General features: G+C 38.6%; 1 protein-coding gene across 4 annotated transcripts in view; it reads right to left on the bottom strand.

Annotated features, from left to right (window-relative positions):
• Positions 1-2,350: 2,350 nt before the first annotated feature.
• The window catches only part of CEP162 (centrosomal protein 162), a 102,858-nt gene continuing 80,309 nt past the window's right edge, over positions 2,351-24,899 (bottom strand). For all 4 annotated transcript variants that reach the window (XM_007103819.4, XM_007103820.4, XM_055087638.1 and 1 more), the window contains 2 exons: positions 19,759-19,893; positions 2,351-3,819 (listed from right to left, as the gene is read on the bottom strand). In XM_007103819.4, the coding sequence (XP_007103881.1) occupies positions 3,610-3,819; positions 19,759-19,893 (345 nt within the window). In that variant the 3' untranslated portion in view covers positions 2,351-3,609. The remainder of the gene's footprint in view (positions 3,820-19,758; positions 19,894-24,899) is intronic.

Raw genomic sequence — 24,899 nt, 5'->3', positions numbered from 1 at the left:
GGAGCGGCTGGGCCCGTGAGCCGTGGCCGCTGAGCCTGCGCGTCCGGAGCCTGTGCTCCGCAACGGGAGAGGCCACAGCAGTGGGGGGCCCGCGTACTGCAAAAAAAAAAAAAAAAAAAAAAAGGAGTGCCTTAGAGTTTGAAACTCACTGGAGAATGCTGCAACTCAGGGGAGTGGGCAGCTGGTTTCAAACATGCAGACTTTTATGAGAACAGTGGGTAATTCTGGCAGGAATTAGGAACAGGGGCTGGCACTCAGGAGAAATGAAAGGTAGGGATCAGACCCAATGTTACCCTGCTGGTAGTGGTGGCTGTACCATGAGTATGAGAGTAGATGTGATGATCTCTGGGGACTGGAGGGAGCAGAGGGTTGTATGTAGATGGAAGTCAAAGGACAAGAGAAGGTGATCAATTTATTAAGCCCCTGCTATGTATGAGGGACTAGGCTGCTATGAAGGCTCTGACCCCAAGCCAGGAGAGTGAGCACCTGCCTGATCTCTTTAGGGTTCCTTGCACGTGGCCTTGATAATGAGCAAAACAGGTACGACATGGGCATGCAAATATCTTTGATCACTGACACTGCCTGAAGCTGGTGGGAGAAAAAACCAAGATGCTTCATTCCACTCAGGCTTCTCCAATGAGCAGGCTCAATTTAACCCTTTTGTCAACAGTCCTTCTCTAATTAGACTTCACTTTTGCCTGCCTCACAAATCCTTCCCCCAAGTACCTTCTAGACCCTTCTCCAAGGAGTTACACAGACCATGTACAATTCTATGATCTGTTCTCTGCATCAGCACTTTCTCATTGTAATATCAATACCCTAAGGTGGGGCCCACTGGCAGGCAACCAGGAGGAGTTCAAGAGCAGGGAAAGCTTACTGAGACTAGGTCCACTGGACCAGACTCCTGCCGTGTTCCTGCCTCTTCGCTTTTGTGCTCCAAGGATGCACACCTGGTACAATTATCACACACCCCCTGCCCCGTTTTTTGGCCCCTTTTCCACAGTCTCGTCTCTTGTTACTGAATTTACTAACAACCCATTTTATTCTACTAGTGGAACTTGGTGCCTCTCCCCTTTTCCTCTGAGATTAATACTGCCCTTCAAACTGATTTCTTACAATCCTAGAGAGTAGGTGTTGCTGGGAAAAAATTTTTCCCCGTTTGCACTATTTAAGTAGTGGTGATGGAAGCTTTCAGCAAACCTGGAGAGAAAACTGGACTTACTTTGGTTTAGAGGGGAGGAAATAGGTTCACTTGGGTTAGGAACTAATCCCTTACCAAGCTGGACAGGTGCTGAGAAGGAATACATGTGCTTTTCATTAGACTCTTTGAGAGAAACTGAAAAAGGCTATAATTAACAGGTTCAAATACTAAAGTAGAATTATCCATAACTGGGATTAGAAAACTTCCAAACTTCACTCTTCCAACCATTGCTAAGGGGCTCTTCAAAGAAGGAGGCCATTGAATAGTTATGTAACTACGAAGTGTCCAATTCCAAGTAAGTTTACCTGTTATATAACATGCCTGCAGATGTTAGACCTACCCAATTAGAGCCCTTAGGAAGTACAAGTGGGAAAGAGAAATAGATGTTTCCATCTTCTTGGCATTTAGTCACAAATTTAGGATTTTTCTAATATAGAATGGGACCCTAATACTAAAGCCTGGATTTCTGGGGGTTGATGGGTAGACACTAGTTATGGAACGCTGTGGGCTCACAACAGATCCAATCAGAAATCTCTCTGCACAAAAGCAGCGGTGAGAGCAGCAACCATGTATCTTGACCAGGTTCCTGAAGGGAAGGCCTGTGGATGCAGGTGTCCTACGACATTGTGAGGGAGATGGAAGTGGTAGAAGAGGACTGATAATTTCTGGAGTTTGAATCTTCATAAAAGCCTTCCGTTTCAAGATGGCCTGTGTCCACCTGTGTTCTCATCCTAGACACTCAGTGCAATAACTAAGGGATGGGATATGGTCCCCGAGGTTTCTAGTTGTAACTAATAGTTCTGATAGTACGTATGGACCTTTACTCTGTAAAATTGAAGCTGTGCCATGTGCACAGCTTATTCCAAAATAGAATATGGAGTCCTCATCAAAATAGGATGTACTTTCTCTGTAAGTGATAATCTGTTTAATATCTGTACTTCTTGTGTTTCAGAATCAGCTATGTTTGTGCTTAGAATGAACGGCCCATGGATAGTCAAAAAGACGAATAGGGGCGGGGTATAGTTATAAATTAGCAGGTTTGCAGGTAAAAAAATAGACAAAAGCACACTCAAATAATAACCAAAATAGTTTATAACTTAAAATTCTTTCATATAAAAAACAACAAACTATAATTAATGCTTTCTACCCTCTTAGGAAAAGGACGTTAAAAATTCTGGACATTAATTGCATTCCTTTAATTTCTACATTTCACATTTGCTACCTATAATTTCACTAAGATTTATTTCAACTGTCCTTTATAAAGCATTTTACTTTGTAATGATTATTCTAGAACTGCACTTGCTGGCATGTAGTTATTGAGCACTTGGAATGTGCTGGTCCAAACTGAGATGTGCTATAAATGGAAAACTTGCCAGATTTTGGGGACTTAGTATGAAAAAAAGAATGTAAGAACCCAATTTTTATATTGTTGTTTTAGATATATTACATAAATTACCAAAATTAACTTCATTTGTTTCTTTTTATCTTTTTAAATGTGGCTACTAGAAAATTTAAAATTACATGTGGCTCACACGATCCTTCTACTGGGCCAGAACATATGAAAACAAAGTAGCTACAGCTTTAACTTACCAGTTATCTTATAATGCTCACTATCTGCTTTTGGAAATGAAATTGTAAAATAAAAGAATAATCTGGCTACCTTTATGCATGCTTTTAATTTTTTCTAGTGAACATATATTCACTTTTTAAATGAAGTAAAAATGTTATATTCTGTTTATAACCTTAAAGTTACAAAAAAGGGACTGACATTTAAGACATGTAGCATGAAAGATTAAAACAGTGAAAAAATCAAATTTCCCTATTACTTGTGAAATATATTTTGCACTTTTATATCAGGTGCAAAATGAGGCACCTAGAGGTAGGAGTGGAAATCTGGGAGAACATGAGAGTTCACTTCCTATTTACTTGTACAGAAGTTACAACTCTCATCAAAATGATCACTGAAGCGCCACTACTCTGGTGACTGTCCCGGCCTCTGTGCTCACATTCTTTCCTGTGTCTCTGTGGGAAAGAGGAGCTGTTCTTCTGGCCAGGAATTAAGAATACACACTTAGTCAATGATGGCAAAGTATTTGCAACTTTGTTTTCTTTGCATATCTAGCGTGAGACCTTTTGCAATAAATCTCACTAGTTCTAGTCACCTGACAAAAAGTAACTTGTCCATAAATTATTTAAAATGTGACTGGTTAATGATTTTCAGTAAAATACACCATTAATGCTGCTCTTTTTTTCCCCTCCTAATTGGTAAAAGGTAATTTATTTTGAAATGTTGCTTTTGTGTTCTGGCAACATACTGTAACACTTTTTTCAAAAGCCTCCTTCTGACAGAGACCCCATCCACCGTCCATCTTCAGGCCTTTCTGTGAGGTCACATGACATGCAAGTTTCTAGTAATACTCTGTTGCGTTTACTTCTCCTGCCAAAGCAACTGGCATGACCACACCCTGCCGGTGCAGCTCTCGGAGAACATCCAAAATCGAGTCTAACTCCGTGCGGAACTTGTCCAGCTCACGATTCTTCAACTGTGCAAGTCTTTTCCATTTCTCAATTTCTTTGTTTTGCTCGGTTTCTACTACTTGGTGCGTCTGCTGTATTATCTGCAAATTTAAAAATGCCACATTACTTTTAGAGTTCATAGTGTGGGTGAAGAACCTCTAATAGCCTCAAAGAGCTCAAGTGGGACAATGTTGATGATGGTAAACCTGTGACCTATATATCAGAGGGGAGGGAGGCAGAGTGAGGGGAGCGTTACCTAACGGGCCCGGCTGGGTCAATAGGCTTGTAAGTGAAGAGTAAGTGGGAATTTTAATATCTAATTCTGATAGGGAGTTATGGAGTTTAGCCTTGTCTTTTAAGCCGTGGTGGGGGGAGGGGGGAAGGGTACCATTTAAAGCATCCAATACCTTGGAATGAATCCAAACATCCCCAAAATGCTGTTTTTGGGTTTTTTTTAAGAATTTTTTTAAATTTAATTTTTGGCTGCATTGGGTCTTCGTTGCTGCACGCGGGCTTTCTCTAGTTGCAGCATGTGGGCTCAGCAGTTGTGGCTTGTGGGCTTTAAAGCGCAGGCTCAGTAGTTGTGGCACATGGGCTTAGTTGCTCTGCGGCATGTGGGATCTTCCTGGACCAGGGCTCGAACCTGGGTCCCCTGAATTGGCAGATGGATTCTTAACCACTGCACCACCAGGTAAGTCCCTAAAATGCTGTTCTTAAGAACAGTACTTGGGATGCAATCAAGACAGTTTTAATGCAACACATGTCATTAATGAACCATACATTGTAGCAGCAGGAATTATATAGGATAAAAACACATACATCAGGGCTTCCCTGGTGGCGCAGTGGTTGAGAGTCTGCCTGCCGATGCAGGGGACACGGGTTCGTGCCCCGGTCCGGGAAGATCCCACATGCTGCAGAGTGGCTGGGCCCGTGAGCCATGGCCGCTGGGCCTGCGCATCCGGAGCCTGTGCTCCACAAAGGGAGAGGCCACAACAGTGAGAGGCCCGCGTACCACAAAAAAAAAAAAAAAAAAAAAAAGGCACATACATCTATCATGTGCCAGGCTTGGCTTTAAGCATTTTACATGTGTTAACATTTAATCTTGCCAACACACTAGGAGATATTCTACATATTCATCCCCATTTAACAGGTAGGGAAAGAGAGGCACAAATAAAAAATTAATCTGCCCTAGATTCACACAGAACCCGCTGCAGGCAGAGTCACGATTCACACCCAGGCAGGATGGCCCCAGAGTCCCTGCTCTTAACTACCACACTAGACTGCCTTGCTTAAGTGGGTCAATTTTTTTCAACTGTGAAATGAGTGTACCTTGTCCAGTAACTTATAATACTGTTCTTATAATTTCAAAATACCTAATCATAAGGGAATCTTTAGTCACAGGCACTTCAAACCACAGAAAGCTAGACATACAAAAACAACTAGTTAGGACAACAAAGCCAATAATGTTGCCAAACATTATACCCGCTGAACCTCTGCAATAAAATTTTTTTTTTTAAATTTATTTTTGGTTGCATTGGGTCTTCGTTGCTGTGCAGTGTGCGGGCTTCTCACTGCGGTGGCTTCTAGTTGTGGCACGTGGGCTCACTAGTTGTGGTGCACAGGCTTAGTTGCTCTGTGGCATGTGGGATCTTCCCGGACCAGGGCTCGAACCTGTGTCCCCTGCATTGGCAGGCAGATTCTTAACCACTGCACCACCAGGGAAGCCCAATAAAATTTTTATTTATAATTCTGCCTGGCTACAGAGTAACTTCATAATTCTAAAATAAAAGAATTTCAGAAATACTGTATAAACACATGCTTGAGTTAAGCAGAATACAAAATGCTGTATGAATTTTCAATTCTAAGTTTTAAACATTATATTTTGAAAATTTTGGATGTCTATTATATATTGAAATTCGGCATTTAACCATAACTAACATAACACTGTATAAGTTTAAGGTATACAGTGTAGTGACGTGACATGTAAAGGCTGTGAAATGACTACCACAGTAAGTTTAGTTAACATCTGTCACCTCACGTAAGTTTCAAAATCTTGTACTGGAAGTTTTAACCTTCTGACCACCTTCCCCCAATTCCCCCGCACCCTGCCTCTGGCAACTGCCAATCTGATCTTTGTTTCAGCGTGTTTGGGGTTGTTTAGAGTACACATGTAAGATTACATAGAATCTGTATTTTTTTGTCTGACTTAGCATAAAGCCCTCAAGGTCCATCCATGTTGTTGCAAATGCAGGGTTTCCTTTTTTTTTTTTTATGGCTGAATACCATTCCATTGTATGTATATGTAATATATCACACTTTCTTTACCCATTCACCCACTGATGGACACAACATTATTTCCATGTCTTGGCTGATGTAAATAATGCTTCAATGAGCACTGGCTGCACCAATTTACAGTCCCAGCAGTGCACATGGGCTCCTTTTTCTCCACATCCTCATCAATACTTGTTACTTTTGTGTTTTTGATAATAGCCATTCTTTTTGATATAGCTCACTGTGGGTTTGACTTGCATTTCCCTAATAATTAGTGATGTTGAACACCTTTTGATGTAGCTGTTGGCCATTTAAATATCTTCTTTGCAATGATGTCTATTCAGGTCCTTTGCCCATTTTTAAATTTTTTTTTGTTTTTTTTGCTCTTGAGTTGTGTGAGTCCCTTGAATATTTTGGATATTAGCTCCTTATCAGATGTGTGGTTTCCAAATATTTTCTCCCACTTCATAGGTTGCCTTTTCATCATGTTGATTATTTCTTTGGTTGTGCAGGCTTTTTTAGTTTGATGTAGTCCCATTTGTTTATTGTTTATTTCATTGCTTGTGTTTCAGGTGTCATCCAAAAAGGATCTATGCCAAGACATGTCAGGGAATGTTCCCCCTATATTTTATTCTAGGAATTTTATGGTTTCTGGTCTTACATTTAAGTCTCTAATCCATTTAGAATTAATATTTGTGTGTGGTGTAAGGTAAGGGTCTAGTTTCAGTCTTTTGCATGTGAATATCAAATTTTCCCACAACCATTTATAGATGAAACTGTCTTTTGTCCAAAGAGTATTCTTGGCTCCCTTATCAAATATGTAGGCATGGATTTATTTCTGGGTTCTTGATTTGATTCCATTGGTCTATGTGTCTATTTTTAATGCCAGAACCACACTGTTTTGATTACTACCGTTATGTATTTGTATAATATAGTTTGAAATTAGGAAATGAGATGCTTCCAGCTTTGTTCTTCTTTCTTAGGATTGCTTTGGCTATTTGTGGTCTTTTGTGGTTCCATACAAATTTCAGATTGTTTTTTCTATTACTGTAAAAAAATGCCATTGGAATCTTGACAGGGATTGTAGTGAATCTATAGATGGCTTTGGACATTTTAATAATATCAATTCTTCTAATCCATGAACATTGAACACCTTTCTATTTGTGTCTTCTTCAATTTCTTTTATCAATGTCTTATAGTTATCAGTGTACAGATCTCTTATCTCCTTAGATAAATTTATTTCCAAGTATTTTATTGTTTTTGATATTATTGTAAATAGAATTGTTTTATTTTTCGGATAATTTGTTGCTAGTATATAGAAACATTACTGATTTTTGTATACTGATTTTGGTATCCTGCAACTTTACTGAATTCGTTGACCAGCGGTTTTTAGGCAGAGTCTTTAGGATTTTCTATATATAAAATAATGTCATTCACAGAGACAATTTTATTTCACCCTTTCCAATTCTGATGCCTTTATTTTTCTTGACTGATTGCTCTGGCTAAGGCTTCTAGTACTATGCTGAATATAAGTGGTGAGAATGAGCATTCTTTTCTTGTTCCTGATCTTAGCAGAAAAGCTTCCAGCCTCTCACTACTGAGTATGCTGTTAGCTGTGGTCTTGTTATCTATGGCCTTTATTATGTTGAGGTACATTCATTTTATACCTAATTTGTTAAGACTTTTTTTTATCATGAATAAGTGTTTAATATTGTCAAATGTTCTTTCTACACTGATTGAGATGATCATATGATTTTTATCCTTTCATTCAGTTAATGTGGTGTATCACATTTATTGATTTGCATATGCTAAAGCATCCTTACATCCCAGGAAGGAATCTCACTTGATCATGGTGTATGATCCTTTTAATGAGCTGTTGAATTTGGTTTGCTAATTTTTTTTTTAAACAAGGAATATATGCCTTTTTGGAAATAATTATGTCCTGATATGGTCATCTTCTATACATTGACAGTTGTAATATTGGTAGTATAAGTATGCCTTGGTGTAAGTGGGTCATGAAGGTTTCCCCTTATATTCACTATAATAGAACTCAGAGCTGAGAGCAGCTTCCAAATAGAAAGGAAAAACACAGGTTTAAAAGGTCCCTTTCACAAGCGCTACAAGCATTAAATTTGTTCTGTAATTTCAATTCTGAAAAAACCCCACAAAACCAAAAAACATTACCCTGTAGCTTCTTACAAGCATCTGTACTGTTAATCTAGGAAATAAGTCTCCACTAGAATATGCAAAGGTTTCACTATATGTGCTGCTAGAGCAGCCTTTTGACTTCACTGTTCCTTTTTTATTTTTTTAACTTTATTGGAGTATAGTTGATTTACAATGTTGTGTTAGTTTCAGGTGTACAGCAAAGTGATTCATTTATACATTTATACATATAGTCTTTTTTTTTCAGATTCTTTTCCCATATAGGTTATTACAGAATATTGAGTAGAGTTCCCTGTGCTATACAGTAGATCCTTGCTGTTATCTATTTTATATATAGTAGTGTGTATATGTTAATCCCAAAGTCCTAATTTATCCCTCCCCAACACATTTCCCCTTTGGTAACCATAAGTTTGTTTTTTGAAATCTGTGAGTCTGTTTCTGTTTTGTAAGTAAGTTCACTTGTATCATTTTTAAAAAAAATTAGATTCCACATATGAGTGATATATGATATTTGTCTGACTCATTTCACTTAGTCTGATAATCTCTAGGTCTATCCATGTTGCTACAAATGGTATTATTTTGTTCTTTTTTATGGCTAAGTAATATTCCACTATATATATATGTACCACGACTTCTTTATCCATTCTGCTGTCAATGGAGATTAAGGTTGCTTCCATGTCTTGGCTATTGTAAATAGTGCTGCTATGAACACTGGGTTGCATGTATCTTTTCAAATTACAGTTTCCTCTGGATATATGCCCAGCAGTGGGATTGCTGGGTCATATGATAACTCTATTTTTAGTTTTTTAAGGAACCTCCATACTGTTCTCCAGAGTGGTTGTACCAATTTACATTCCCACCAACAGTGCAGGAGGGTCCTATCCCCCTTTCTCCACACCCTATCCAGCATTTATTGTTCATAGACTTTTCAATGATGGCCTTTCTGACTGGTGTGAGGTGACACCTCATTGTAGTTTTGATTGGCATTTCTCATGTTGAGCATCTTTTCATGTGCTTTTTGGCCATCTTGTATGTCTTCTTTGTCTATTTAGATCTTCTGTCCATTTTTTTTACTGGGTTGTTGTTGGTTTTTTTGATATAGACCTGCATAACCTGTTTGTATATTTTGGAGATTAATCCCTTGCCGGTCACTTCGTTTTCAAATATTTTCTCCCATTCTGTGGGTTGTCTTTTTGTTTTGTTTATCGTTTCCTTGGCTGTGCAAAAGCTTTTAAGTTTAATTAGGTCCTATTTGTTTACGTTTGTTTTTATTTCCATTATTCTAGGAGACAGATTCAAAAAGGCATTGCTGCAATTCATGTCAAAGAGTGTTCTGCCTATGTTTTCCTCTAAGAGGTTTATAGTATCTGGTCTTACATTTAGGTCTTTAATTCATTTTGAGTTTATTTTTGTATATGGTGTTAGAGAATGTTCTAATTTCATTCTTTTACATGTAGCTGCCCGGTTTTCCCAGCACCACTTATTGAAGAGACTTTCTTTTCTCCACTGTATATTCTTGCCTCCATTGTCATAGATTAATTGACCACATGTGTGTGCGTTTATTTCTGGGCTCTCCATCCTGTTCCATTGATCTATGTCTGGTTTTGTGCCAGTACCACATTGTTTTGATGACTGTCGCTTTGTTGTATAGTCTGAAGTCAGGAAGCATGATTCCTCTAGCTCTGTTCTTCTTTCTCAAGATTGTTTTGCCTATTTGAGGTCTTTTGTGTTTCCGTACAAATTTAAAAAGCTTTCGTTCTAGTTCTGTGAAAAACGCATTTTGATAATGCATTTGACAGGGATTGCAATGAATCTGTAGATTAGCTTGGGTAGTATAGTTATTTTGACACTATTGATTCTTCCAATCCAAGAACATGGTATATCTTTCCATCGGGTTGTGTCATCTTCAATTTCTTTCATCAGCATCTTATAGTTTTTAGAGTACACGTCTTTTGACTCCTTAGGTAGGTTTCTTCCTATGTATTTTATTCTTTTTGATGTAATGGTAAATTGGATTGTTTCCTTAATTTCTCTTTCTGATCTTTCATTGTTAGTGTATAGGAACGCAAGAGACTTTTGTGTATTAATTTTGTATCCTGCAACTTTACCAAATTCATTGATTAGTTCTAGTAGTTTTCTGGTAGCATCTTTAGGATTTTGTATGTGTAGTATCATGTCATCTGCAAACAGTGACAGTTTTACTTCTTTTCCAATTTGTATTCCTTTTATTTCTTTTTCTTCTCTGATTGCCATGGCTAGGACTTCCAAAATTATTTGAATAACAGTGGTGAGAGTGGACATCCTCATCTTGTTCCTGATCTTAGAGGGAATGCTTTCAGATTTTCACTACTGAGAATGATATTAGCTGTGGCCTTCATTATGCTGAGGTAAGTTCCCTCTATGCCCATTTTCTGGAGAGTTTTTATCATAACTGGGTGTTGAATTTTGTCAAAACCGTTTTCTGCATCTATTGAGATAATCATATGGTTTTTATTCTTCACTTTGTTAATGTGGTGTATCACACTGATTGATTTGAGGATATTGAAGAATACCTGCATCCCTGGGATAAATCCCACTTGATCATGGTGTACGATCCTTTTAATGCATTGTGGGATTCAGCTTGCTAGTATTTTGTTGAAGATTTTTGCATCTATTTTCATCAGTGATATTGACCTGTAATTTTCTTTTTTTGTGGTATCAGGGTGATGGTGGCCTCAAAGAATGAGCTTGGGAGTGTTCCTTCCTCTGTACGTTTTTGGAAGCGTTTCGTTAACTCTTCTCTAAATATTCAATAGAATTCGCCTGTGAAGCCATCTGGTCCTGGACTTTTGTTTGTTGGAAGTTTTTTGTGTTTTTGTTTTTTTGCTATGGAAGAGTTCTGAAGAGAAAATAAAACCTTTAAGGTACAATAAAATGGATAATTTGGCCCATTAATATACCATTAATATTGACAGGAAGGAATCAGTATTCTAAAAATACACAGAACTCTTACAAATCAGAAAGAAAAAGACCCAAGAGAAAAATGTTGAAGGACTCAAATTAGCAAGTTAGAGAAAAAAAATGAACTGTCCACAAATGTCACAATTTTCTACTTCACTATTAAAGAACTGCAAATTGAAATAGGACAATATTTTCATCTATCAGATTAACAAATTTTAAGGAAAGATAATACCACTTAATACAAGCAAAAGGATATGAGAAATACTCCTATACATTATACTGGTTTTTAAAGGACAACATGGCATACACAGCAAACATCTTAAAAACATATTGACTCTTTATCCCAGCAATTCAACTTCTAGGAATTGATCCTAAGGGGAAGGTCACACAACTATGTAAAGATTTAAGTGAAAGTGTGCGATCAAAGCATGGTTTACAACTATAATTTTTTTTAATGAACGAGAATAATAATTCCAAAAAGAAATTAGATAAATTATGTACATCCATACAATGCAATCATTTAAAACCAAAGTCTAGTTTTTCTTTTCTTTTTTAAAAAAATTTTTATTTTGTATTGGAGTATATAGTTGATTAACAATGTTGTGTTAGTTTCAGGTATACAGCAAAGTGATTCAGTTATACATATACATGAATCTATTCTTTTTCAAATTCTTTTCCCATTTAGGTTATTACAGAATATTGAGCAGAGTTCCCTGTGCTATACAGTAGGTCCTTGTTGGTTATCCATTTTAAATATAGCAGTGTGTACATGTCAATTCCAAACTCCCAATTTTTGAAAGTCTTTAAATCATTGTTTCAGTACTTGTGATTGGTCTGTTCATATTTTCTGTTTTTCCTGGTTCGGTCTTGGAAGCTTGTGCCTTTCTAAGAATTTGTCCATTTCTTCCAGGTTGTCCATTTTATTGGCATACAGTTGTTTGTAGTAGTCTCTTACGATCCTTTGTATTTCTGTGGTGTCCACTGTAACTTCTCCTTTTCAGTTCTTATTTTATTGATTTTATTGATTTGAGCCCTCTCCCTTTTTTTCTTGATGAGTCTGGCTAAAGGTTTATCAATTTTGTTTACCTTTTCAAAGAACCAGCTTTTAGTTTCATTGATCTTTTCTATTGTTTTCTTCATCTCTATTTCATTTATTTCTGTTCTGATCTTTATGATTTCTTTCCTTTGGGATTTGTTCTTCTCTAGTTGCTTTAGTTGTAAGGTTAGGTTGTATATTTGCCATTTTTCTTGTTTCCTAAGATTGTATTGCTGTAATCTTCCCTCTTAGAACTGCTTTTGCTGCATCCCATAGGTTTTGGATCGTTTTCATTTGTCTCTATTTTTTGATTTCCTCTTTTTTTTTTTTTTTTTGTGGTATGCGGGCCTCCCTCTGCTGCGGCCTCTCCCGTTGCGGAGCACAGGCTCCAGACACGCAGGCTCAGCGGCCATGGCTCACGGGCCCAGCCACTCCGCGGCATGTGGGATCCTCCCAGACCGGGGCACGAACCCGGTTCCCCTGCATCGGCAGGCGGACGCGCAACCACTGCGCCACCAGGGAAGCCCCTTGATTTCCTCTTTGACTTCTTCAGTGATCCACTGGTTGTTTAGTAACATATTGTTTAGCCTCCATGTGTCTGTGTTTTTCACAATTTTTCCCTGTAACTGATTTCTAATCTCATAGCATTGTGGTTGGAAAAGATGCTTGATATGATTTCAGTTTTCTTAAATTTACCAAGGCTTGATTTATGACCCAAGATGTGATCTATCCTGGAGAATGTTCCATGTGCACTTGAGAAGAAAGTGTATTCTGCTGCTTTCTGATGGAATGTTAATAATGTAAATATCAATTAAGTCCATCTGGTCTAATGTGTCATTTAAGGCCTGTGTTTCCGTATTGATAGTCTGTCTGGATGATTTGTCCATTTATGAAAAGTGAGGTGTTAAAGTCCCCCACTATTATTGGGTTGTCGATTTCCCTTTTTATGGTTGTTAGCCTTATATGTTGAGGTGCTCCTATGTTGGGTGCATATATATTTAAAACTGTTGTATCTTCTTCTTGGATTGATCCCTTGATCATTATGCAGTGTCCTTTTTGTCTCTGGTAACAGTCTTTATTTTAAAGTCTATTTTGTCTCATATGAGTATTGCTACTTCATCTTTCTTTTGGTTTCCATGTGCATAGAATACTTTTTCCATCCCCTCATTTTCAGTCTGTATGAGTCCCTAGATCCGAAGTGGGTCTTTTGTAGACAGCATATATATGGGTCTTGATTTTGTATCCATTCACCCAGTCTATGTCTTTTGGTTGGAGCATTTAATCCATTTATATTTAAGGTAATTATTAATATGTATGTTCTCATTGCCATTTTGTTAGTTGTTTTGGATTTGTTTTTGTAGGCCTTTTTTCTTCCCTTTCTCTTTTGTTCTCTTGTGACTTGATGACTATCTTTAGTGTTGTCTTTGGATTGCTTTTTCTTTTTTGTGTGTGTATCTATTGCAGACTTTTGGTTTGCAGTTACTGTGAGGTTTTGATATAGCAGTCTATATATATATACAAGATTGTTTTAAGTTGCTGGTCTCTTAATTGCAAATACACTTCTAATATCCTGAATTTGTACTCTCCTCTTCTCAACAACTGCTGGTTCTGATATCATATTTGTGTGTGGATGATTTCCTACCTTTACTTATATTTGCCTTTACTGGTGAGCTTTCCCATTCATAATTTTGTTTCTAGTTGGGGCCTTTTCTTTTCTGCCTAGATAAGTTCCTTTAGTATTTGTTGTAAAGCTGGTTTGGTGGTGCTGAAATTCTCTTAGCTTTTGCTTGTCTGTAAAGCTTTTGATTTCTCCATTGACTCTAAATGAGAGCCCTGCTGGGTATTCTTGGTTGTAGGTTTCTCCCTTTTATCACTTTAAATATATGGTGCCACTCCCTTGTGGCCTGCAGAGTTTCTGCTGAAAGATCAGCTGATAACCTTATGGGAGTTCCCTTGTTTGTTATTTGTTGCTTTTCCCTTGTTGCTTTTAATATTTTTTCTTTGTCTTTAATTTTTGTCAGTTTGATTAATATGTGTCTTGGTGTGTTGCTCCTTGGGTTTATCCTGCATGGGACTCTACTGTACTTCCTGGACTTGAGTGTTTCCTTTCTCATTATAGGGAAGTTTTTGGCTATAATCTCTTCAAATATTTTCTCAGGCCCTTTCTCTCTCTCCTCCTTCTGAGACCCCTACAATGCAAATGTTGGTGTGTTTAATGTTGTGCCAGAGGTCTCTGACACTGTCCTCATTTCTTTTCATTCTTCTTTCTTTATTCTGTTCCACAGCAGTGATTTCCACCATCCTGTCTTCCAGCTCACTTATTTCTTCTTCTCCCTCACTTATTCTGCTATTGATTCCTACTAGTGTATTTTTCATTTCACTTATTGTACTGTTCATCTCTGTTCTTTAAATCTTCTAGCTCTTTGTTAAACATTTCTTGTATCTTCTCGGTCTGTGCCACCATTCTTTTTCTGAGATCTTGGATCACGTTTACAATCATTACTCTGAATTCTTTTTCAGGTAGATTGCCTATCTCCACTTCACTTAGTTGTTCTTGTGAGTTATCTTGTTCCTTTGTCATCTCATTTTGTGTAACTTTCTGTGTTTATGGTCTCCTTTCTGCAGGTTGCAGGATCGTAGTTCCTCTTGCTTTGGGTGTCTGCCCCTGGTGGGTGAGGCTGGTCCAGGGCCTTGTGCAGGATTCCTGGTGGGAGGGACTGGTGACTGCCTACTTGTGGGTGGAGCTCAATCTTGTCTCTCTGGTGGGCAAGGCCACGTCAAGCTGTTCATTTAGAGGTGGCTGTGAGCTCAGTATGGCTTTAGGTAGCCTGTCTGCTGATCGGTGGGGCTAAGCTCCTATATGCTGTTTTTTGGGCCTGAGGTATTTCAGCACTGGAGCCTGCAGGCTCTTGAGTGTTGGCTAGGGCCAGGAATTGGTGCCAAAATGGCAACCCCCCGGGATAGCTCATGCTGATCAGTGTTCCTGGGGTCTCTGCCACCAGTGTCCTTGCCCCCCAATGAGCCACAGCCAACCCCCGCCTCCCCAGGAGACCCTACAAGACCCACAGGTAGGTCTAGCCCAGGATCCTATGGAGTTACTGCTTTGTGCTGGGACAACTTGTGTGCACCCTCCAAGAGTGGAGTCTGTTTCCCCCAGTCCTGTGGAGCTCCTGCAGCCACGTCCCACTGGCCTTCAAAGCCAAATGCTCTGGGGGTTCCTCCTCCCAATGCAAGACCCTCAGGCTCGGGAGACTGACGTGGGACTCAGAACTCTCACTCCTGTGGGAGAACCTCTGTGATAATAATTATCTTCCAGTTTGTGGGTTATCCACTTGGTATGTATGGGATTTTATTATGTCATGAAAGTGCCCCTCCTACTGTCTCATTGTGGCTTCTTCTTTGTCTTTGAATGTAAAAACATCTTTATGATAGGTTCCAGTCTTTTTTGTTGATGGTTGTTTAGCAGTTAGTTATGATTTTGGTGTTTTTGTGAGAGGAAGTGAGCTCAAGTCCTTCTACTCTGCCATCTTGTCCAGAATCGAGGGGCTGTCTTTAGTTTGGATGCTTGCTGCCTCTTTCCTCAGTGCATGCTGGCCATTATCCCCTTGATATGGGGTGCGCATGCACGGCCCCCTTGCATGCTTCTTGGACAGTGGGGGCAGCACTTGGTGCCTGCTCAGGGGTCTCCTGGGGCAGCTGCAACCCATGCACTTGTGGGATGGGAGCAGTGCTTGGCGCCTGCTCAGGGGTCTCCTAGGAGCAGCTGCAGCCCATGCACTACTGGGACAGTGGGTAACACTTGGTGCCTGCTCAGGGGTCTCCTAGGGGTGGCTGCAGCCCGTGCACGCCCAGGACAGGGGGCAGTGCTTGGTGCCTGCTTGCGGGTCTCTATTTTTTTTTTTTTTTTTGAGGATTGTTGCATCTATATTCATCAGGGAAATTGGTCAATTGTTTTATTTTCTTGTAGTGTCCTTATCTGGCTTTGTTATCAGGGTAATGCTGGCCTGTAAAATAAGTTTGAGAGTATTCCTTCCTCTTCTACTTTTTGGAAGTTTGAGAAGGACTGACATTAATTCTTTAAAAATTTGATAGAATTTACCAGTGAAGCCATCTGTTCCTGGAATTTTCTTTGTTGGGAGACTTTTGATTACTGATTCAATCTCCTTACTAGCATGCTCTTTTCAGGATTTTCTATTTCTTAATGATTCAGTCTTGATAGATCGTATGTTTCTAGCAATTTATCAATTTCCTCTAAGTTGTTCAGTTTGTTGGCATTTAATTTTTATAGTAGTCTCCCATGATCTGTTGTACTTCTGTGGTATTATTTGTAATGTCCCCTCTTTCATTTGTAATTTTGAGTTCGCTCCCTTTTTCTTTCCTCAGTCTAGCTAAAGGTTTGTCAATTTTGTTTATCTTTTAAAACAACCAACTCTTTGTTTTGTTAATCTTTTCTATTTGTTCTTTATTTCTGCTCTAATCTTTACTTCCTTCCTTCTTTTAACTTTGGGCTTAGTTTGTTCTTTTTCTAGTCCCTTGAGGTATAAAGCTAGGTTTTAAAATTCGATACCTTTTTTCTTGAAATGTGCATTTATCTCTATAACCTTCCCTCTTAGAAATGCTTTTGCTGCACTGCATTAGTTCTGGTATGTTGTGTTTTATGTTTCATTTATCTCAAGATACTTTTCTTTTTTCCTTTCAATTTCTTCTCTGGTCCATTGTTTGTTTAGGAGTGTGTTGTTTAGTTTCTATGTATACGTCACATTTCCAGTTTTCCTCCTGTTGATATTTAGTTTCACATCATTTAAGTCAGAAAAGATACTTGCTATGATTTCAGTCTTCTTAAGTTTACCAAGACTTGTTTTGTGGCCTAACGTGATCTATCCTAGAAAATGTTCCTTGTGTGCTTGATAAGAATGTATATTCTGCTGTTGTTGGAGGGGGGGAGGTATTGTATATATCTGTTAGATCCATTTTTTCTATAGTATCACTCAAACCCTGCTGTTTCCTTATTGATTTTCTGGATGAAATATCCAGTGTTGAGAGTGGGATATTAAAGTCCCCAACTATTACTGTATTGCTGTTTGTTTCTTCTTTTAGTTCTGTTAGTGTTTGTTTTATATATTTAGGTGCTCTGATGTAGGATGCATAAATATTTACATGTTATATCTTACTGATGGATTGAGTCCTCTATCATTATATAATTACCTTCACTGTCTCCTTTGGTGATTTTTAGCTTAAACTCTACTTTATCTGATATAACTACAGCTACTCCTGCTTTCTTTTGGTTACCATTTGCTTGAAATATCTTTTTCCATCTCTTCATTCTCAGTCTACATGTGTTTTTTTTTTTTTTTTTTTTTTGCGGTACGCGGGCCTCTCACCGCTGTGGCCTCTCAGGTTGCGGAGCACAGGCTCCGGACGCGCAGGCTCAGCGGCCATGGCTCACGGGCCCAGCCGCTCCGCGGCATGTGGGATCTTCCATGTGTTTTTAAAGCTAAAGTGTGTCTCTTGTAGGTGGCATATTGTTTGGATCTTGTTTTTCATCCATTCAGCAATTCTACTGTTTTGAATGAAAAATTTAATCCATTTAAATTAAAGAGAATTATTGATAGATAAGAATTTACTATTGTTATTTTGTTGTTTTCTGACTGTCTCATAGATCCTTGCTTCTTACATTTCCAGTCTCCTTTTGTGAATTAATGATTTGTTGTGGTATGCTTTGATTCCTTTAGCATAATCTTTTGGATAACTATTACACGATTTTTTCCTTTGTGGTTAACATGAGGCCTACATAAAATGTGATATATTTATAAGTTGATAAAAACTTCAGTAGCATACTAAACTTGACACTTTTACTGCTTCCCACCTCAATTTTAGGTTACTGATGTTACAATTTACATATTTTAATACTGTGTGTGCAATAACTAATGTAGTTATGGTTATTTATAATACATTTGTTTTTTCAACTTTTATACTAGAATTGTAAGAGAATTATTCACCACCATTACAATATTACAGAATCTGACTTTGACTATATATTTAGCATTACCAGTGAGTTTTATAACTACATTCATATATTTTTATGATGTTAATTAGCATCTTTTTATTTCCACTTGATGAATTCCCTTTAGGAGTCTTGTAAGGCAGGTCTAGCGGTGATGAATCGCTGAGCTTTTTTTTCCAGTTTTTTGACGCTTTTTGTTTCTGAAGGAGAGCTTTGCCAGCTATAGGATTCTTGATTGACAGTCTTTTCTTTCAGTATTTTGAATATATCAATCTATTGTCTCCTCACCTGCAAACTCTCCAATGAGAAATCTACATATCCTCTTATGGGGGTTCCCCTGTATGTGACACATTGCTTTTTTGTTGCTGTTTTAAAAATTCTCTTTGTCTTTGGCTTGTTTCTTGATGCAGGCATTTATTGCAATGATCTTTCCTCTCAGGACTGATTTGCTGCATCCTGTAAATTTTGGTATGCTGTGTTCCCATTTTCAGTTGTCTCAAGGTATTTTTAAATTTATCTTTTGAGTTCTTCTTTAACCCGTGGGTTGTTGAGCAGCATGTGATTTAACTCCACATAGTTGTGAATTTTCTAGTTTTCTTCTTGTAACTGATTCTCAGTTTCATTCCACTGTTGTCAGGGAAGATGCCTGATGATATGATTTTAATCTCTTAAATTTATTAAGACTTGTTTTGTGGCCTAATATATGATCTATCCTGGAGAATTTTACATGTGTGCTTGAGAAGAATGTGTGCTCGAAAATGTATTTTGTTCCTTTTGGATACAATATACTGTATATATTAAGTCCATCTCATCTAACATATTGTTTAAGTCATAAGGGTGGAGCCCTAATGAGATTGGATTAGTGTCCTCAGAAGAAGAGGCATCAGAGAGAGAGCTCTTTCTCTCTCTACTCCCCCTTCTCCACCCCACAGAGCACACATGGAGAAAAAAGTTCATCTGCAAGTCAGAAAGAGCTCTCACCAGAAACTGAACCAGCTGGAAACCTTGATTGTAAACTTCTGGCCTCCATATCTGTGAGAAGATTTCTGTTTTTTAAGCCACTCAGTTTGATATTTTGTTGTGGCAGTCCAAGCAGACTAATACACTGTTCAAGCAAAGCTAAATATCAAGACCAAGGCTAGTGCCTAAAAACACATCAAGCCCTTCTGCCCATTTTAATTTCTGTTAATTTATCTGTTTGTAGCTACATGTAGTAATCCCAATGTTACTGGTGCTAGGCAAATAATATTTTAAGTGATCACATTTTAATATAAGCCTGTTTCTTATTAACACTTATTGAAATGACTTAAAATATGGAACACGGTTCCCAAGAGCCCTGTTCCCAAGGTAAAATGCCTAACTTTCAGGCATCCATCAACAATAAAGAACAGAATACAAAAGTTGTTACTCTATTTCTGTAGATATAAGGCAAACCAATCATCAGGTATTTAAGAATTAAAATCTTATTTTCTCTTAAAAGCTATACATTTATTTTTAATAAAATCAATATACAATGGAAATACTTTAAGAAGTAATTTGCTAGAGATGACAAAATGATAGCAAACGGGAGGTACTTAAATGTGAAGAAGTGTACAAATATGTAAAAGTGATTTACTACTTCACCTGTTGAAGCTCCTGCTCTCTTTGCTCATGTCTCATTTCCATCTGTTTAATTTTCTTTTCTAAGACCATGAAATGTTTCATCTCTGGTGTATGGTTTTCTCTGGCTTCTCTCAATTCTTCCAAGAGTTTTGTAATCTAAAATTGAGATATGAAATAAATGGGAAATTATGATAACAAGGAAATAATTCATTTTTAACAGGCAGTCATAAGAAGTAAGAACAGTCACTGAATATTTGTATAAAATTTCTCTAGATAAGAGGCTTCTTGTTAACATCAAAGGAATGTGGAGTTGTTAAAATAATAGCTTTCATTCCGTAGGTCCAGAAAGTAAAGGCTCATCCTTGTTCTGAAGTGACCTCACATTCCAAAAGGTTCCAGATGATTGGACCACTTTCTCCCTCCCAGGTATGCCAGGCTGGTTGTGGTGCTGAAAATGAAGTTGGGCACTTTCTTTGATGTATTCAGCCTTGTTACAAAGTATTTGTTAATAGCGTGATTACTTTTGGGATTAAATAATACATTTAAAGCACCCAATACACAGAAAGAGTTCAATAAATATGGATCCTCTTTTGTCAACTCCCTATAATTCTATTTGTAATTCTCTTCGGGTTCTTATCACTTTGTCACTTATAATAATTCATTCCACATGTGAATGTATGCATAAAAAACAGATAAGGAAGTACTGAACTCTTTCTGTGCTGGCTGTCTCTTAGGTACTGAGGATGCAGAGATGAAAGACACAGTCCCTGTCCTCATGGCAATGACAGTCTACTGCAGTACCTCCTTTTTCATATGACTCAGAGAAAATGGTAAAATTTTTATGGCACCAGGGAGTGAAATGGAGGTGACATGAGGGATCTTTATATTGGACTTCATAAAAAAAAATTAATTGCATTTTATTTATACCATAAAATTATAACTTTGCCAACTGTTAATATCAAAAGGCAAAATAATTAACAAGCAAATGAAAATGGATAAAATTAACAATTCAATCGTGCTTTACATGGAAACACCCAAGTACTTAATAACACTAATAAAAAAAAAAAAAAAAGAACCCATATACTCTTCTGAAGTTAGTTTAAAACATGTGAAAATACAAGCAAATTAAATCAGAGGCAAATCTAAATATTTTAAGTGTGGGACATCCTTGATATCATCAGTGACCAAAGAAATAAGCAGACCTTAATTAGCATGATTTGCAGAAAGGCTGGGGAGATGCCATACATACCATGCTGTGGTGATGGGTGCTGGGGAACAAAACCTTGTGTCAAAACAATGATTGCTAAAAATTGTAAAACAAAACAAAAAACCAACCAAACAAAACCAAACCCCCCTCCCCCCGAAACAAAACAAAAAATGATACTGAACTAAGAAAGTTGTCAGAGGCATTGTCATACATGTAATGGTCAAGTATCACTTCATCTTCTTCTATAAACTTTTTAATAATTGAAAAATGACTCTGAGTTTGTCATTAGACAACCTTTCCAGCCATCATCATCTTGTGACCACAGGTAACCCATTCCAGGTCCACCAGCTGGGAAGTTCTGGTCTAGTGGAAGGCGCACTTGAGAGAATGAGAATTCTAACATGATGTGCTGCCATGGAGAGATGCCCAAGAAGCAGTGAGGTGGTAAGTGAGGGAGTCCTGAACCTGAAGGAGAGGTGGGCCACAGGATTCTCAACCTGAGGCAGCTGTGGCTGAACTGACTCTTAAAGGACAAGCAGGGGCTTCCCTGGTGGCGCAGTGGTTGCGCGTCCGCCTGCTGATGCAGGGGAACCGGGTTCGCGCCCCAGTCTGGGAGGATCCTGCGTGCCGCGGAGCGGCTGGGCCTGTGAGCCATGGCCGCTGGGCCTGCGCGTCCGGAGCCTGTGCTCCACAACAGGAGAGGCCGCAGCAGAGGGAGGCCCGCATACCACAAAAAAAAAAAAAAAAAAAAGGACAAGCAGTAGTGAGTTATGGCAGTATCATGTGATAGGTGCTACGCTAAGTACTTACCAGATGTTGTCTCAGTTGATCTATCAAAAGTTACATTTGTTTATTGTCTGATTCCCCAAATAAAACATAAGCTCCATGAGAGCAGGGATTTTTGTCTAACTTTGTTCTCAGTATTCCTAGCACCTACAGCCATGCACAGCAGAGAGTAGGTGTTTAACAATTATCCATGAATAAATCAACGGAGTCACCTTTCAAAGGTTAAACATTCATTGTAAACTACATAAATTCAGAAATTTGGCTCTAGACAAAGAATAGAGATAACGTCCCTTCATTTGTACCTACTTAAAAGCACCTTTAAGAGTATAAATTAAGGTTGATTCTTTACTTTTAAAAAATTCTTATATTTTAGTGAATTTATCCATTGGAGGCAACTGGATACACAATCAAAGATGTATGATCAAAAATGCTTCCTGGGGCTTCCCTGGTGGCACAGTGGTCGAGAGTCCGCCTGCCGATGCAGGGGACGCGGGTTTGTGCCCCGGTCTCGGAGGATCCCACATGCCGCGGAGCAGCTGGGCCCGTGAGCCATGGACGCTGAGCCTGCGCGTCCGGAGCCTGTGCTCCGCAACGGAAGAGGCCACAACAGTGAGAGCCCCGCGTAACACACACACACACACACAAAAAAAAAAAAAAAAAAAATGCTTCCTGCTACTTGAATACTATAGAAGAAAACTGGTAACAACCTGAATGTCCATTGATAGGGGATTCATAAAAAAGTAACTGATGGGACTTCCCTGGTGGTGCAGTGGTTAAGAATCCACCTGCCAATGTAGGGGACATGGGTTTGAGCCCCGGTCTGGGAAGATCTCACATGCCACAGAGCAACTAAGCCCGTGCGCCACAACTACAGAGCCTGCACGCCTAGAACCCGTGCTCCACAACAAGAGAAGCCACCACAATGAGAAGCCCGCACACTGCAATGAAGAGTAGCGCCCCCCTCACTGGAACTAGAGAGAGCCTGCGCACAGCAACAAAGACCCAATGCAGCCAAAAATAAATAAATAAATAAATTAATTAATTTAAAAAAAAAAAAAAAAGTAACTGAGAGCCTTGGATCTAGGGCCAGAGGCCCTGAGTCCTAACGCTTGCATTTCTATATTCTGCTTGGTGACCTCAGGTAAGTTATTTCATTTTTCTTAGCATCAGTTTCTTCATCTATAAAATGGGAATAGTAGTACCTACTGTTTTGGGTTACTGTGAGAACCACATAGAACACTTCAGTGCCTAGTATATAGTAAACACTTAATAAACAGTAACTATTATTACTATTTTGACTCCTCTATTATAAAATGTAGGTTCAAGGAAACATTTAGAGTCATACAGTGATCATAAGCCACAGTTGGCACTCTGGATACAGGCTAGGCAACAGCTTCACTTGGGTAGGGAACCAAACCAGGAATCCTGTCCAACTGTACTCAGCTAGTGGCATCCCTCTTCCTCCAACTTCAGAACTCAGGCAGTGGCCTTGCCCAAAAATAGACCCTGAAAGCAAGCTCAAGGATATGACCAGCAGACACATCCAGAAACCCAAACTGAGCTGACCGGTAAAGAACTGTCTCTGCCGTAGCAAACCTGCAAAGTCTGGACGAGGACACCAATTACTCGAATGCACAGATAACCAATGCAGGAATCAAGGATCAAAAAAAATCAGGTTAAGTATGACACCATCAAAGAAAATTAAAAGTCTCTTATAACTAACTTGAGCTATGCTGAAAAATTTGAAATCACTCAGTGTTCTTGTAGCTCTATAAAATTACTTTAAAAACAAGCAGTCAGGGACTTCCCTGGTGGTCCAGTGGTTAAGAATCCACCTGCCAGTGCAGGGGACAAGGGTTCAATCCCTGGTCCGGGAAGATCCCACTATGCCGCGGAGCAACTAACCCTGTGCGCCATAACTACTGAGCCTGTGCTCTACAGCCCGCGTGCCATAACTACCGAAGCCCATGCGCCTAGACCCTGTGCTCCGCAACAGGAGAAGCCACCACAATGAGACGCCTGAGCACCACAACGAAGAGTAGCCCCTGCTCGCCACAACTAGAGAAAGCCTGCGTGCAGCAAGGAAGACCCAATGCAGCCAAAAATAAAAAGAAAAGGAAAAAAAAATCATAAAACAGAATTCACCACTGTTTATTAGTATGCTTTCACCTGAGGCCATGGTGGAGTAAGCGACAGGGATTTCTTAAACAACCAGAAAAAACAGACAATATACGCAACAACTATTTTCCAAAGCTGGCTAATAGCACTGCAGGGCCGTAATTCATGAGAGAAAGGAAACAAACAAGATGAGCTCTATAACTGCCTAGTCTGTTGTCCAGAGGCGGTTTCGAAGCCAGTGGAAACAGTAGCCTGAACGATTCTTGGAGCTCATACAGGCTGGGAATGGTTTATATTCCCACTGGCCTGAGACGGAATGCCTCGTAACACACAGGGCACCAGAGAGGGAATAAATTAGCCCTGGTAAAACAGCTATGATTAATATGGTTCATATCAAAAGGCAGACTGTCATTAGCTTTATTCAAGAGATGGAGTGCTTTACTCAGTTTTCCAGTAAATATGCTTGAAAATCATGTTATAGCTTTTCTATTTTCAAAATATTTAGCTATTCTCAAACTAAGAACACCGTAACTTGACCAAAATTGACCTTGCTCTTTATCTTGCAAACATGAACACATACTTCCTTTTACTGTTTTCCTAAAAATTTTACTTGAGGTTTGTGAGGTTCTGTATGTTTACTGCTTATACAACAAAGTTTATGTACCTCTTAAACACTGAAAAGAATGCACAATGCTGAACTACATAGCCTTTCAACTCCTAGAACAAGATTTTTAAAACAGTTGCATAATTGTGGAGTATTTTTACATTAATCTTTCCATAATGCAATTAGTTGTATGTTTTACTTTTATCATGTGATTTAATAAGTCCTTGAATAACAAAAATATGTATATGCTTCAAACAGAATACACAGCTTATCTGGTTTTTCATACTTCCTAGGATCAAAAGAATCTCAGAGTAATAAAAATGGTGAGTTTCTAGAAAGATCTATTTCCAATAATGGTTTTCTTCTTAGTGATCCAGCATCACTGTCCTAATTTCTTTACCTATTTCTTAACCAAATTAAATAGTCTTAGTACTTAATGCAGAAATG

This window comes from Physeter macrocephalus, chromosome 10 (genome assembly GCF_002837175.3).
Source record: "Physeter macrocephalus isolate SW-GA chromosome 10, ASM283717v5, whole genome shotgun sequence".
NCBI lineage: Eukaryota > Metazoa > Chordata > Mammalia > Artiodactyla > Physeteridae > Physeter > Physeter macrocephalus.
This window is presented reverse-complemented; position numbering and strand designations above follow the sequence as displayed.